A 17405-nucleotide genomic window follows, 5' to 3' on the forward strand; every position below is an offset into this window, starting at 1 on the left:
ATCCTCCCCACTCTGTGCCCCCTGGGATGGCTATTTCTAGCACCTGACTAGAGACTGCTCCCAAAGTCTGGGAGGCACGGCTCTTGTAGTGGACAGCCAAGCCCATCTTTGGGCCCCCCACAGACGCTGCTAGTTGTTGGGCTGTTCAGGGAGGTTTCTTCAGGCAGCAGTTGGGCCAGGCTGGAGTGGAAAGATGGTCAGTGCCCTCCAATACACACTGCACCCCACCCCAGTGGGGGGATCATGGTCTGTCTGACCCACCCTGCTTTCCTCATCCCGAATCCCCCTTCTCTGTCTTCCCCTAAACACCGTAGAGACCCTTTTTGATTACTCATGCCCTGGGACCACAGTCCTGGTCTTTCTCTTACCCTCCCCCATCCCATCTTGTGAATTCAAGATATGGAGCAGGGGTGAATTCAGTCTACTCCACTCTGCCATCTTTGATGGCTACGTTTTATATTTTTTTGCATGGGCAGGCACCAGTGATCGAACCCAGGTCTCTGGCACTGCATGCAAGAACTGCCACTGAGAGATAGCTACATTTTTAACATGTGATATAATACCTGGGTATTACTGGGTCATTTGGAGGATTTTGTGACATAATATGTGTAAAGTTTATATGTTATACTTGTATTGGTTTCTTTCCTCCTGTAACTTTTTGTTTGCCAGTGAATTACATTTTAGGTTTCTGGAGTAGAAGGAAGCATAGCATATGCATAATGAGACATTTTTAGTTTGTTGATCTTTGTTAGATTTAGATCATAGAAACTCTTTTAGAAAATAGATTTTTATATCTAGTATGCACTAACATTTGTGGCTCTGTGTTCAATTTTATGTTTATAAAAAGATGCCTTCCTCATATACCTGTTCCTCAGTTTAGTTGCTTTTCATACTTGACATCTTTTGTTAGATTTATATAATATTTTAAATAAGGTAATCAAATGTCAGGCATTTGGATACCTATTGCATATGGGTAATTTATCTTTTATGGACATGTTTTTATATGACATTAGCAATTTTAAATAAAGAACTGATTAAAAAATAGGAGAGATCCTTGAAGGAACTTTGAGTTAAAATAGTAGCAAATGTTGAATGTTGTATATTGTTCATACATCTGTTCAAAAAATTCTTGTTGTGTTTGGTTCTACAGGAAATGAAGTTAATGTTTGGGTTTTATCTCCAGAGCTTAATTAAGGTTTATTCTTTTGATTGCAAGGTTTTTCTATTTAATAAGTTTTTTAAATTTATTTTTTAATTAGAAAACAATAACAACAAACAAACATTAACATATGATCATTCTGTTCTACATATAATCAGTCATTGTCAATATCATCACATAGTTGCATATTCATCATTTCTTAGAACATTTGCATCAATTCAGAAAAAGAGAACAGAAAAAGAAATAAAACTAAAACAGAAAAAAAAGAATATACATACCATACCCCTTACCCCTTGCTTTAATTGATCACTAGCATTACAAACAATTTATTTTAACATTTGTTCCCCCTATTATTTTTATTCCATATGTTCTACTCGTCTGTTGACAAGGTAGGTAAAAGGAGCATCAGACACAAGGTTTTCACAACCACACAGTCACATTGTGAAAGCTATATCATTATTCAGTCATCCTTAAGAAACATGGCTACTGAAACACAACTCTTCATCTTCAGGCACTTCCCTCCAGCCTATATTACATCTTGAATAACAAGGTGATATCTACTTAATGCGTAAGAATAACCTCCAGGATAACCTCTTGACTCTGTTTGGAATCTCTCAGCCATTGCCATTCTGTTTCATTTCACTCTTCCCCCTTTTGGTCAAGAAGGTTTTCTCAGTCCCTTGATGCTGAGTCTCAGTTTATTCTAGGGTTTTTCTCAATCCCTTGATGCTGAGTCTCAACTCATTCTAGGATTTCTGTCCCACATTGCCAGGAAGGTCCACACTCCTGGGAGTCACGCCCACATAGACAGGGGGAGGGTGGTGAGTTTGTTTGTTGTGTTGGCTGGAGAGAGGGGCCACATCTGAGCAACAAAAGAGGCTCTCTTGGGGGTGACTCTTAGGCCTAAATTTTAAGTAGACTTGACCTATCCTTTGTGGGGTTAAGTTTCATATGAACAAACCACAAGACTGGGGGCTCAGCCTATAGCTTTGGTTGTCCACACTGCTTGTGAGAATATCAAGAATTCAACTTGGGAAAGTTGAGTTTCTCCCCGTTCTCACCATTCCCCAAAGGGGCCTTTGCAAATACTTTTCCACTCACTGATCGAATCACTCTGGAATTCATCAGGGTATCACTCTGGACAAACCAACAAAATCTCATGTCCTGCCTGAGATTCCAAGTACTTATGGTGTTCAATCAAACTATCTACATAAGTTATTTAATAAGTTTTTTTAATTTAATGAAAGTGTTCTAGTTTGCTAGCTGCAATGCAATATATCATGAACAGAATGGCTTTTTAAAAGGAGAATTTAATAAATTGCTGGTTTACAGTTCTAAAACCGAGAAAATGTCCCAATTAAAACAAGTCCATAGAAATGTCCAATCAAAGGCATCCAGGGAAGGATACCTTGGTTCAAGAAGGCCGATGAAGTTCAGGGTCTCTGTCTCTCAAGTGAGAAGGCACATGGTGAACACGGTATCATCTACTAGCTTTCTCTCCTGGCTTCCTGTTTTGTGAAGCTCCCCAGGAGGCATTTTCCTTCATCTCCAAAGGTCATTGGCTGGTGGACTCTCTGTTTTGTGGTGCTGCAGCATTCTCTGCTCTCTCTGAATCTCTTATAGGATTGCAGTAAACTAATCAAGACACACCCAAATGGGTGGAGACATGCCTCCACCTAATTCAGTTCAATGAACACTCTTGATTAAATCACATCTCCAGGGAGATCATATAATTGCAGTTTCAAGCACACAATACTGAATAGGGATTAGAAGAAACGGCTGCCTTTACAAAATGGAATTTAGATTAAAACATGCCTTTTCTAGAGTACATACAACCTTTCAAACTGGCACAAAAAGAAAGAGGCAGAGACTGTTTATACACAGGTTTGGATTGTGGAAATGTAAGGGGTGACAATGTTTTTTTTAACCAGCTTAAAATCAAATTAACTCCGTTTTAAAAAGTGTTTCTAGTTCACAGTTTATGTTAACAGTATTTGCTTGTTGCATGTGTGTGAATGCTGTAACTAAGTGTTTTTCACACATTATTTCTTAATTTTCCCTTCAGTTGTACAGGAAAAATGTATCCATTTTACAATTGAGGAAACAAGCTCAGTGGCAAGGTCACAGCAGCTAAGTTAAGTGACAGAACCAAGAATTGATTTCAGGTCTGTGTCTCCAAAACATTCTTTTCTAATATAGTTATACTTTTATTCTCCCCATCTCACACCATTTTTGTGTTTCATTTTCTTCTCCCAAACAAAAATCAAGAACAGGGAGTAAGCAAAGTGGGCCCTGAACAGCTGAGATTGGTATCATAAAAAGTTATTACTTTATTAAATCTTACATATTTCATTTCAGGACACAAAATTCTTTCTATATTCTATTTTTATTTTTTTTATCATTTTCTAACTCTTGGTTATTTATTTGCCATTTCTTCCATAGAGTAAAAATAGCAAAATTTAAATTTAATTTAGTTTTAAGACAAGAACTGACAGCCTGATAGAAAAGCAGATATGAATATCTTGAGAGTCTGAAACCTAATCACTGAATTGCAGAATAGCAATTGCTGTTGATACCGGTAACTCAGTATTATCAAAAGTAAGTTATATTCAGTAGAATTGAAAACAGTTTTGGTGCTCATGCCAGGTAAACTTCAACTAGCTGGAGAACCCAGCTGATGTGAAATCTGATGTTTAGACAATGTTGAGTAATGGAGGGGCTCCTGATTATTGTTTTCTACATGCTGGATTGATTTCAAATCACCAGAGATTCTTTGAGGTGCATGAGAATATTTGATATTGTGGTTGGTGAGAAAGTATCTCATAATTCTCAGTTTTCAACTCCTCTGGCCTGTTAGTTATCATCATAGGTTGTGCAAAACCAGGATAGGAACCACATATATTTGTAGAAATTGTGGATCCTTAGAGATCCATTCCATCATGTATTTTTCAATTTGAGTTGGCCACATGAAGTTAAGGACTAAGTTAAGAGTGTGTGTGTGTGTGTGTGTGTGTGTGTGTGTGTACTTAAGTATCTAAATGGTCTGGAAATAATTATGGAAATTACAACAGTCATTCCTTCCTGGTTTCCATTCTTCTCTAGATACGAGATGAAAACATGTTGTGTCATTTGTTGCAATGAATTTTGTGTATCTGTGGAGGGATAGTGCCTGGGTTGTCTTTGTTTAAAGCAGGTTTGAAATTTTCCAAGATTGTTAATTAAAAATTTTTTCCACGTCAATATTTAGCTTAAATGATTTTGTGTTGTCGTTTAATAAAAGCAAAGTAGATAAAGACCAGACATGAAAGTAAAGTTCAAATGTTAGAGAAAAAAATTCTAGAAATTTTGAAGCCAGTGTGAACAATTTCCTGCTAGTTTTTTTTTTGGTTGAGGCGAGGGGAGCAAAGTAGAAGTTTTTAAAGACACCTGAAATATGTGCAGAATTTTTGCCCCTTCTACAAAAGTCATTTAGATAACATAGCAGTGTTTTAAATTGATCATATTTGGATTTTAAAAAATCTATATAGTTTATTTGGATAATTACATCATATCTATTTGCTGTGGTTCAATTAAAATTAAGATGTCGATTTTGTTTCAGATGGAGTGACAGCTGAATTTATAAAGAGTTATTTATCTCTTGTTTTTTACTGGTTTGGTCTAAGCTTTGGATACTTTATATAGAACAAATCAGTATCACATTGGTCTACTTGGGAGTTAAAATCCCCTGAATTGTTTGGCAGTGCTTGTTTGCGATTTGAAATTTATTCTTTATGCTAACTGAATGTTTTATGAAGACTGGTGGTCAGTATGCAGTTCACTTTTGAACATATAGTACTAGAATTATAGCTGTACCTTATTACCATTTGTAAAATAATGTTTTCCTGGTTCTGATTTTCAGCATGAAGTACCATATGCTAATTACCTTTGTTAGCATTCAGAACCAAGAGTTCCATGAGTTTGGAAGATTCTAGTATCAGTGACATTAATTGTTAACATTAATTGTTAACAGTTCTGTAGTTCTGTAAGAGAAGATGGTTTCTCATGAGTCTGTCAGTACTTTGGTTACCTCAGGTTTTGTGGCAAGAATTCAAAGAGATGGGTGTCAGATGCAGTGTAGCTGCCTGATAAAATAATGATTCATGTAAATAATTTTTTGTGTTGTGCCATAGGATTATATTCTTCTGCATCTAGAACATGTTAGAGAGTCCCTTAGTCGTTCCAGAAAGTCCTGATTATCCTTAAAATCCTGACATTTGTAACCCATGCTTAAAGAGAAGGATGCTCTAGCTCTTAAATATTACCGAGGGCGCAAGTGAACTGTTGCTGTTCTATGGACTTCAGAGATTACTGCTCTTTTGTCTATCAGGTCTTAACTGTCTGTACCAGATAAGATGCTCTTGTCAGACCTGCTTATAGGTGATCATCTCTTATTCTTGAGTGATCACTTCTGTTACTGTTTCTCCTACTCAAAATAAGGGCTTCTTCATCCCAATTCCTTTCAGATGATCTACCAAATCAGTGCATATTTTAGCTTTCTAGTGAATCACTTGAATTTGGAATGCTCAGGAAAGTTGGCTACCTGTGTTTTGACTTCCTATTGTTTCTTATGTACAGGACATTCTCAAGTCAACTTTTAAAAACGGTTTTCATTGAAGTATGGCACAGAAGAATGCACACATCATAAATGTACATCTCCATGTGTTAGTACAAAGGTCAAGAAGTAGAACATTGCCCATACCTCAGAAGTCCCTTTGTGATCGTTTACAGTCACTACCTTTCCCAAAGGTAAACACTATTTTCGCTTTGACACATGGATATTGGTTTTTTTTTAAAAAAAGAACACTTTATATAAATGAAATCAAGGATTATGTTCATTTGTTATTGACTTCTTTTGCTATACATTGAGGAATCCATGATGACATGTGGCTGTAGTTCAATCTCTGTCATTGTACATAACATTCAATAAAATGAATATATCACAATTTAGTCTCCAATTGATGAACATTTGGTTGGTTCAGGTTTTTTGCTAATATAAGTAATATTTTTTTGAACTTCCTTGAATGTGTCTTTTGGTGCACCTTTGGGCACATAATTTGTTAGATGAAACCCCAGGTGTGAATTGTTGGGCCCTAGGGTAAGCATATGTTCAGCTTCTCCTGGGAAATGTTTTTCCAAAATGTATTGGTTTGTAATTCTATTGCTAGTGAATGTGGGTTCTGATTGATTTACATCAATATTGGCAGTATTTGGGTATTATTAGTTTTTAAATTGGACCGTTAAATATATGTATCTCTGATTTTAATTTGAAGTTAGCTGATTATTCATGCAGAGAGCACTTTTTCCTGAATTTTATTAGCTATTTTGATGTCATTTTTGTGAAGTTCCTTTTTAAGTGTTTTGACCAGTTTTTATTGGACTGTATCTTTTTCTTGTTGATTTGTAGGTGTTTATTCTAAAATCTGGGTTTGAGTTTCTTGTTAGTTACTCCTGTTGCAGAGTCCTTTCTTTTTACTCAGTCCATAGTCCAATTTGACCTGCGTCTTTAAAATGCTAGAGCTTTCTCTGTCCTGTTTGTAGTTGAGCAGCACTTTATTGATTCCTAGTTATATTTTTGGAACTGTTTAATAGCATGTGGTCAGAGTACATACTCTATAAGATTTTAGTTTTTTGAAATATGTTGACTTGCTTTTATACTTAGCATATGGTCTAATTTTGTAAATGTATTTCAGAAGAATGCTTATTCTCTTGTTGAGTAAAGTATTTACATGTCATTTGAGCTGTTTATTTAATTATGTTTTACAAATCATCTTTTACATTTTTAGTAATTGTTTTATATGCTAGTTTCTATCAGTTACTGAGAGAAATGTGTTTAAAATCTGCTGAATTTATGGATTTGTCTATTCTTTTTTTATTTATGTACTTTAAAGATATCTTATGTACATGTACAGTTGAAGTTTTATTTTCCTATGAATTGAACATTTCATAATGTTGAAATGTCCTAGTCCAGTACTGTTTTAGCATTATAATCGTTGTCAACTAGAATAGCTTCACTGGCTTTCTTTGGTTAGGTTTTGCATAGACTATTTTTACTTTCAAACTTTCTTTTCCTTTATATTTTAATTATGTTTCAAGTTGGGTTTTTAAAATTCATTCCGAGAATTTTTGTCTTTTACCATAGAGTCTTAAATAATCATTGAAATGTTTTAATTTACCATTGTATATTTGGTTTCTGTTTTTCCTGCCTGTTCTGTGCTCCTATTTTCTCTTCTTCTTGTCAGTTGTTTTGTATGTACCATTTGCTTCCGTAGTAGCTTGGTAGATATATGCTGTTTTTACTATTGGTGGTTATCCTAAGGATTAATTATCACATGCGCCTTGACTTACGCAGTGTCTAAATAAGTACTTTGACTTATTTCCAAATAATGCAAAAACCTTCAGTGATTGAATTCCATCTACCTGCCCACCCCGCAGCCTGCACTGGGCTTGTGTTGTTGTAGCTAGCTAGCTTAGCTTGCTTTCTTTTTCTCTGATCTATCTACCCCATCTCTCCTCTACATAACTTCTATTATTGTAGCAAGCTAGCTGTCTTTCTTCTTTTTTCCTTCTCTTTCTTTCTATTAAATGGCATGACATTATTTTTTTTTTTTTTTTTAAAGGAAAGACAGAGAGAAGGAAGGAAGGATAGAAGGAAGGAAGAGAGGAAGAAAGGGAAACATCTTTTAAACATTTTCTTGTTTTATTGTATTTTGTTTCTCCGTTTTCGTTACATGGGCTGGGGCCGGGAATCGAACCGAGGTCCTCCGGCATAGCAGGCAAGCACTTTGCCCGCTGAGCCACCGCGGCCCGCCCGCATGACATTATTAATGTTTCATTAATCAGTTTTTATTTAGATTTACCCTCAAATATACCCTTTTTGTTGTTTTTTATTCCTTTGCCTTGGGTCATTTTTATGTCTGAAGGAGCACTCTTTAATATTTCCTTTAGTGTATGCCTTCTGGGTAACAAGTACTCTGTTTTTTGTATGTCTAAAAATGTCTACTTCAGTTTAATTTGAAGGATACTTTTCACTGGACATAAAATTTAAGATTGCCAGTTATTCCACCTCTTTAATTTCTTTAACTTTTTATTATGTGTAATTTTACACATATAAAATAGAGATAATAGTAAATTATCCAGGTATCCTTGGCTCAGCTTTGACAGTTAACAAGCCAGTCTTGTTTCAGCTACACTTTTTGCTATTATCGAAGAGGATTTCTTTTTAATTTGGGATGAAAATAAGGATCATACATTGCAAGTGGTTGATGAGTTTCTTGTTTCTTTTTCCTTATTTTCCAATATGTATGTCTTTATTTCCTTTTTCTGCCTTATTGCATTAGTTAGAACTTTCAGTATAGTGTTAAATAGGAGCGGCAAATATGGATATTCTTGCTTTGTTCCTGATTTTAGAAGAAAATGTTTAGCTGTATGACATCATATGTAAATCATTTTGTAGAGGCCCGTTATCAAGTCTAGGGAGTTCCCTTTTATTCCCCATTTGCCAAGAGTTTTGTCATGAATTAAAACTGTCAGATGCTTTTCTAGTAACATCTGTTTTCTTCTTTTGTCTATTAAAATGGTGAGTTTATAGAGATTGATTTTTTTTCCTATGACATTTACATTTTATTATGTAGGCAGTAGGAATCCCTATTGATGCTTATTTTAATTCTAAAGACAATATTTTCAGTTAATTTGAAGTTAAAAAATAAAAATATAAAATCACAGGGATTGGTTTTTGGTTGTTGAATCAACATGAAGAGTTATTGTTTCAGTGTTGTTGGATTTGACTTGCTAATATTTTGTTGTCGAGGATTTCTGCATCTCTGTTTGTGAGAGATGCTGGTTTGTAGTTTTCGTACACCGTCTCTTGGTTTTTGCATCAGGGTAATGTTGGCCACGTGAATGAATTAAAAAATATTCCCTCTTATGTTTTCAGTAACGATTGGATAAATTTTGGTGGTTTACATCTTTTGGGGAATTGGTCCATTTCATCTAAGTTATTGCATATTTACTTGTGTGTGAGCATCCCCTTATTATGCTTTTAATGTCTCGAGTCTGGATTCAGTCCCTTTATTTGTTCCTGATTGTGGTAATTTATGTCTTCTCTTTGTTTTTTCTTGGTCAGTCTAGCTGAAAGTTTATAGATTTTATTGATACTTTGAGTTTTCTCTTGTTGCTCTGGTTCAGTTGATTTCTGTTCTCATTTTTATTAATTCCTTGTTTGGGTTTAGTTTGCTCTTTTTCCTAGTTTCTTAAAGTTAAAACTTAAATTATTGTTTGGAGACCTTTTATTTTAAAAAGGCTTTAAATTTCCCAAGTCAGTCCTTTAAGTGCATCCTATACATTTTGATAAAATATTTTTATTTGTGTTCATTTTTAAATGTTTTATAATTTCTCCTTGAAACGTTCTCTTTGGCTTAAGAATTTACTCAGAAGTGTGTTGCTTAATTTCCAAGTATGTGGGGATTTACCAGATAACTTCTATGTTATTGATCTGTAGATGATTTTAATTATTTTAAATTTGTTACGATTTGTTTCTGCCCTCTGCTTTTTTACCCCTTAGCACTTTACTTGTTGAAGACACTTTTTTGGTTGTGTTTTGTTGATTTTAGAGTTTGCTTCCTTTTGATGTCATTTAACACGTTCTTTTATTTCCTGCATTTTTTTGTAGATTTGTAGTTGCCTGGAATAGGCCTTTTTATCAGGTTCCTAGAGAGAATTAAACTGTAATACCCAGAAACAGTGGTTCTCAAGCTTTAATGCCTCAGAATCAGCTGGGAGACTTTTTAAACCATAGATTACTGGGGCCCATCCCGGAGTTTCTGATTTACTTATCTGGGGTGGGGCCTGAGAATTTGTATCTCTAACAAGTTCCCTGTTTATTCTGATGTTGTTCATTTGGGAACCACATTTTGAGAAGTGCAGCTCTAGAGCAGGGTTTCTCGATCTCTGCACTATTGACAGTTTGAATTGACTAATTCTTTGTTTGGGGGAGGATATTTAGCAGCATCCTGGTCTCTACCCACCAAATGCCAGTGCTGTCCCCACCTCCATCCTCAGTATGATAAACAGAAATGTCTCCAGACATTGCCGTGTGTCCAGGGGTGTGTGTGGAGAGTTCCCCCCTTGAGAACTAGTGCTCTAAGATGAGCATCTAGTATAGTATCTTTAGGTTCTTGCTTCTTAGGCTGGTTAGAGTCTTCTTGAAGACACTGCATATTATAATCGTACTCCTGGGAGTTAAAGGCCCAGCTGTCAGCATTATTTGGTGGGCGAAAGGGCACAGCATCTGGTTTGTCTATGTAGTCTTTCTGTTTTTAGTATTGAACTTCTCTAATTGTATTTGGTGTGTTCTTAGTTCCTTAGACTGGGCTGTGAGGGACTTCAGTCTTTTGTTGGGTTTGGTGAGGGGCATTTGACCGTTTTGAGTATAATGAAGATGTATCTGCTTCTTAGACTTAAAAATAATCTTTTCTATTTTAGCCCTGAGCACCCTTCTCCATCCTCCCATCCTCATTCACATTAAGGCTCTGGTGATATCAATGTAGAGCCTTACAGGGATTCTGCAGAGTAAGTTGAGTTGACAGTTTTCTGCGTTGCCATTTAGGGATTCATTGCTTGGGTCTTCTAAATTCATTGAGCTTATGTCCATCTGAGTTCCAGCTTCAAAATTTTGTTCAGTTGGCAACTTTTCCATTCTTCTATCCTTCTGAGTTTCTGCTTTAAAAAAATTTTTTTTTAAGTCAGACACAAAGGGACTGATTTTGGATGATTCCACTTATGTGAAATAACTAGAACATACAAATTCATAGAATCAGAAAGAATTTAAGTTGTATGGAGAGAGACTGAAGAGTTAGTTCATAATGCATGCAGTGTTTTTGAATGGGGTGATGGGAAAGTGCGGTAATGGAAGGTGGTTAGAGTTGCACAACCTTGTGAGTGTGATTAATCCTACTGAATTGTATGTTTGGGAGTGGTTGAGATGGGATGTTCATGTTATATATGTGTTTCGATGATTTCAAATATGTATATATATATAGAGAGAGAGAGAGAGAGTAAAGAGATAACAAGTAAAGGCAATACATGATCTTGAACTGTACCTAATAATGGAGGAGAAAATGCCCAAAATAACATTATTGGGACATATGAAAAAATTGGATTACAGACTGTTAAGCTTTAATTCAAGGTTAAATTTCTTCACTTAATACTTGTACATAAGGTGGGTGGTTACATAAGTGAATATCCTTGTTCTTTCTTTTTTTTTATTAAAAAAATGTAACAACAAACGAACAAAAACATTCTTAACATGCAATCCTTCTGTTCTACATGTATAATCAGTAATTCACAATATCATCACATAGTTGTATATTCATCATGATCATTTCTTAGAACATTTGTATCAATTCAGAAAAAGACAACAGAAAAAGAAATAAAACGAAAGCAGGAAAAAAAAAATTTTGCATGCCATACCCCTTACCCCTCCCTTTCATTGATCACTAGCATTTCAAACTAAATTTATTTTAACATTTGTTCCTCCTATTATTTATTTTTATTCCATATGTTCTACTCATCTGTTGACAAGGTAGATAAAAGGAGCATCAGACACAAGGTTTTCACAACCACACAGTCACGTTGTGAAAGCTGTATCATTATTCAGTCATCCTCAAGAAACATGGCTACTGGAACACGCTCTACATTTTCAGGCAGTTCTCTCCAGCCTCTCCATTACATCGTGAATAACAAGGTGATATCTACTTAATGCGTAAGAATAACCTCCAGGATAACCTCTCGACTCTGTTTGGAATCTCTCAGCCATTGACACTTTGTCTTATTTCACTCTTCCCCTTTTTGGTTGAGGTTTTCTCAATCCCTTGATGCTGAGTCTCAGCCCCTTCTAGAGTTTTTCTCAATCCCTCGATGCTGAGTCCAAGTTCATTCTAGGATTTCTGTCTCACGTTGCCAGGAAGATCCACACTCCTGGGAGTCATGTTCCACGTAGACAGGAGGAGGGTGATGAGTTTGCTTGTGTTTGCTGGAGAGAGAGGCCACATTTGAGCAACAAAAGAGGCTCTCTTGGGGGTGACTCTTAGGCCTAAATTTTAAGTAGGCTTGACCTATCCTTTGTGGGGTTAAGTTTCATATGAACAAACCTCAAGACTGGGGGCTCAGCCCAGCTTTGGTTGTCCACACTGCTTGTGAGAATATCAAGAACTCAACTTAGGGAAGTTAAATTTTCCCCCGTTCTCACCATTCCCCAAAGGGGCCTTTGCAAATACTTTTCCACTCACTGATCAAATCCCTCTGGGATTCATCCTGGTATCACTCTGGACAAACCAACAAAATCTCATGTCCTACCCACAGTTCCATGAACTTATGGTGCTCAACCAAGCTATCTGCATAAGTTATATTAGGGAAATGCACTAGTCAAAATATGAATTTTGTACCAAATAAACATTTTTTGCTTTAGTCTCACACATAAGGTGAAATTTTAATATATTAATTACCATCTATTTTCAGCACCCTGCAGTAATGACATTCCTTTGTTTTTCCTCATGCAAAAATTTTTTTAAAATCTGTACATTTTAGTCACTATCATTATACACTCTAGGCATTCGTAGATTATACCATCTCAGTCTTTATCATCTATATTTCTTTCAGATTTCATTTGTGCCCCCAGCTTACCTCCCTCAATCATTCTCACATTCAGCTTCAGTCAGTGTTTTAACATAATTGTATTAACAGGTAGTATTGTGCTGTCCATTTCTGAGTTTTTATATTCAGTCCTGTTGTACAATCTGTATCCCTTCAGCTTCAGTTACCCAGTATCTTACCCTATTTCTATCTCCTGATGATCTCTGTTACCAACGAGATATTCCAAGTTTATTCACTAATGTCGGTTCATATCAGTGAGACTATACAGTATTTGTGCTTTTGTTTCTGGCTAATCTCACTCAGCGTAATGTCCTCAAGGTTCATCCATGTTGTTACATACTCATAACTTTATTCTGTCTTACAGCTGCAGAATATTCCATCGTATGTATATACCACAGTTTGTTTAGCCACTCGTTTGTTGATGGACATTTTGACTGTTTCTGTCTCTTTGCAATTGTAAATAATGTTGCTATAAACATTGGTGGGCAAATATTTGTTTGTGTCCTTGCCCTCATGTCCTTTGAGTAGATACCTAGCAATGGTATTGCTGGGTCGTATGGCAATTCTGTATTCAGCTTTTTGAGGAACTACCAAACTGCCTTCCACAGTGGTTGCACCATTTGACATTCCCACCAACAGTGGTTAAGTGTGCCTCTTTCTCCACATCCTCTCCAGCACCTGTCATTTTCTCTTTTCTTGATAATAGCCATTCTGGTGTGTGTGAGATGATAACGCGTTGTGGTTTTGATTTACATTTCTCTAATGACCAGGGAAGTTGAGCATCTCTTCATATGCCTTTTGGCCATTTGTATTTCCTCTTCTGAGAAGTGTCTGTTCAAGTCTTTTGCCCTATTTGTAATTGGGTTAGCTGTCTTTTTGTTGTTGAGTTGAACAATCTCATTATAAATTCTGGATTTTATAAAGACCTTTATGTGATATGTCGTTTCCAAATATTGTCTCCAGTTGTGTAGGTTGTCTTTTTACTTTCTTTGATGCGCAAAAGTGTTTAATTTGGGGGAGTTCCCATTTATTTATTTCTTTCATCAGTGCTCGTGCTTTGGGTGTAAGGTCTAGGAAACCACGTCCTAGTATAAGATTTATAAGATATTTCCCTACATTTTCTTCTAACAGTTTTATGGTCTTAGATCTAGTGTTTGGGTCTTCGATCCATTTTCAGTTAATTTTTATATAGGGTGTGACCTGTGGATCCTCTTTCATTCTTTTGCATATGGATATCTAGTTCTCTAGGCACCATTTATTGAGTAGACTGTCCTGTCCCAGGTGAGTTGGCTTGACTGCCTTATCAAAGATCAGTTGTCGATAGATGAGAGGGTCTATATCTGAACACTCTATTCTATTCCAGTGATCAGTATATCTATCTTTATGCCAGTACCATGGTGTTTTGACCACTGTAGCTTTGTAATACGCCTTAAAGTCAGATAGCGTGAGACCTCCAACTTCATTTTTCTTTCTCAGGATACTTTTAGCTATTGGGGGCACCCTGCCCTTCCAGATACATTTCATTATTGGTTTTTCTATTTCTGAAAAGTAAGTTTTTGGGATTTTAATTGGTATTCCATTGAATCTGTAAATCAGTTTAGGTAGAATTGACATCTTATCTTCTAATCCATGAAGACGTTATGCCCTTTCATTTATTTAGGTCTTTTGTGATTTCTTTTAACAATTTCTTGTAGTTTTCTTTGCATAGGTCTTTTGTCTCTTTAAATTTATTCCTAAATATTTTATTCTTTTGGTTGCAATTGTAAATGGAATTTGTTTCTTGATTTTCCCCCTCAGATTGTTCATCACTAGTGTATCGAAACACTACCGACTTTTGAGTGTTGATCTTGTAACCTGTCACTTTGCTGTACTCGTTTATTAGCTCTAGTAGTTTTGCTGTGGATTTTTCAGGGTTTTTGACATATAGTATCATATCATCTGCAAACAGAGTTTTGCTTCTTCCTTTCCAATTTTGATGCCTAGTATTTCTTTTTCTTGTCTAATTGCTCTGGCTAGAACTTCCAGCATAATGTTGAATAAAATTGGTGATAGTGGACATCCTTGTCTTGTTCCTGATCATTTCTATTCCTATCCTTGAAGTGTTTTCAACAGGAAAGGATGTTGAGTTTTGTTAAAAGCCTTTTCTGCATCAATCGAGATAATCATGTGGTTTTTCTGCTTTGATTTGTTGATATAGTGTATTACATTAATTGATTTTCTTATGTTGAGCCATCTTTGCATACCTGGAATGAATCCTACTTGGTCATAATGTATAATTCTTTTAATGTGTTGCTGGATTTGATTTGCTAGCATTTTGTTGAGGATTTTTGCATCTGTATTCATTAGAGAGATTGGTTTGTAGTTATCTTTTTTTGTAATATATTTGTCTGGCTTTGGTATGAGGGTGATGTTGGCTTCATAGAATGAGTTAGGTAGCTTTCCCTCCACTTCAGTATTTTGAAGAGTTTAAGCAGGATTGGTGCTGATTCTTTCTGGAATATTTGGTAGAATTCACATGTGATGCCGTCTGGTCCTGGACTTTTCTTTTTGGGGAGCTTCTTAATGACTGATTCAGTATTTTTACTTGTGATTGGTTTGTTGAGGTCGTCTATTTCTTCTCGAGTCAGAGTTGGTAGTTCATGCCTTTCTAGGAAGTTGTCCATTTCATTTACATTGTTGTATTTATTAGCATAAAGTTGTTCATAGTATCCTGTCATTACTTCTTTTATATCTGCGGGGTCAATGGTTATGTGTCCTTTTCCATTTCTGATTATATTTATTTGCATCTTCTCTCTTCTTCTTTTTGTCAGTGTTGTTAAGGGTCCCTTAATGTTCTTGATTTTCACATAAAACCAGCTTCTGGTTTTGTTGATTTTCACAATTGTTTCCATGTTCTCAATTTCATTTATTTCTGCTTTAATCTTTGTTATTTCTTTTCTTTTGCTTGATTTGGGGTTAGTTTCCTGTTCTGTCTTTACTTCTCCCAAGTGGACAGTTAATTCCTGTATTTTGCCCTTTCTTCTTTTTTGATATAGGCATTTAGGGCAATAAATTTCCCTCTTAGAGCTGCCTTTGCTGCATCCCATAAGTTTTGGTATGTTGTGTTTTCATTTTCATTTACCTCGGGACTTACTGATTTCTCTTGTAATTTATTCCTTGACCCACTGGTTGTTTAAGAGTATGTTGTTGAGCCTCCACATATTTGTGAATTTTCTGGCATTCTGCCTATTGGTTTCAAATTTCATTCCTTTATGATCTGACAAAGTGTTTTGTATGATATCAATCTTTTTAAATTTATTGAGACTTGCTTTGTGACCCAGCATATGGTCTGTCCTTGAGAATGATCCATGAGCACTTGAGAAAAAGGTGTATCCTGCTGTTGTTGGGTGTAATGTTCTATAAATGTCTGTTAAGTCTAGTTCATTTATTGTATTATTCAGCTTCTCTGTTTCTTTATTGATCCTCTGTCTAGATGTTCTGTCCATTGATGAGAGTGGGAAATTGAAGTCTCCAGCTATTATGGTAGATGTGTCTGTTTCGTTTTCAGTGTTTGCTGCATGTATTTTGGAGCGTTCTGGTTTGGTGCATATGTATGATTGTTATGTCTTCATGTGAATTGTTCCTTTTATTAATACATAGTGTCCTTCTTTGTCTCTTTTAACTGTCTTACATTTGAAGTCTAATTTGTTGGATATTAGTATAGGTACTCCTGCTCTTTTCTGATTGTTATTTGCATGAAATATCTTTTCCCAACCTTTCACTTTCAACCTTTATTTATCCTTGTAGACAGCATATAGATGGGTCCTCTGTTTTAATCTATTCTGCCAGTCTATGTCTTTTGATTGGGGAGTTTAATCTATTAACATTTAGTGTTATTACTGTACAGGTAGTACTGTCTTCTACCATTTTGCCTTTTGGATTTTATATGTTATATATAATTTCCCTTCTTTTTACCTTACTGATAGTCTTCCTTTCTACACTCTTCTTCACACCTCTCTCTTTGTTTCATATCTGTTGCTCCCTTTAGTATTTCTTGCAGAGCTCGTCTCTCGGCCACAAGTTCTCTCAGTGATTTTTTGTCAGAAAATGTTTTAATTTCTCCCTCGTTTTTGAAGGACTATTTTGCTGGACATAGAATTCTTGGTTGGCAGTTTTTCTCTTTTAGTAATTTAAATGTATCGCCCCACTGTCTTCTTGCCTCCCTGGTGTCTGCTGAAAAATGTACGTATAGTCTTATTGGGCTTCCCTTGTACGTGATAGATTGCTTTTCTCTTCTGCTTTCAAGATCTCTTTCTCTTTAACCTCTGACGTTCTGATTAGTAAGTGTCTTGGAGTACGTCTGTTTGGATCTATTCTCTTTGGGGTATGCTGTACTTCTTGGATTTGTAATTTTAAGTGTTTCATAAGAGTTGGGAAATTTTCAGTGATAATTTCCTCCATTAGTTTTTTTCCTCCTTTTGCCTTCTCTTCCCCTTCTGGGACGCCCACAACACTTATATTCATGCGCTTCATATTGTCATTCACTTCCCTGAGTCACTGTTCATATTTTTCCTTTTTT

The 17405-nt window shown here is 35.8% G+C and overlaps 1 protein-coding gene across 4 annotated transcripts in view; it reads left to right on the top strand.

The window, feature by feature from the left end:
- Window positions 1-17405, top strand: part of UBQLN1 (ubiquilin 1) — a 76513-nt gene that overhangs the window by 15585 nt on the left and 43523 nt on the right. The window contains exon 1 of one of the 4 annotated variants that reach the window (XM_077148579.1): window positions 5160-5944. The exons of the other annotated variants lie outside the window; for them this stretch is intronic. Coding sequence (XP_077004694.1) covers window positions 5816-5944 — 129 coding nt within the window. The 5' untranslated portion in view covers window positions 5160-5815. Of the gene's footprint in view, window positions 1-5159; window positions 5945-17405 lie in introns of those variants that run through there. 4 annotated transcript variants of the gene reach the window in all.

Source organism: Tamandua tetradactyla, chromosome 2, assembly GCF_023851605.1.
Source record: "Tamandua tetradactyla isolate mTamTet1 chromosome 2, mTamTet1.pri, whole genome shotgun sequence".
In the NCBI taxonomy this organism is placed as follows: domain Eukaryota; kingdom Metazoa; phylum Chordata; class Mammalia; order Pilosa; family Myrmecophagidae; genus Tamandua; species Tamandua tetradactyla.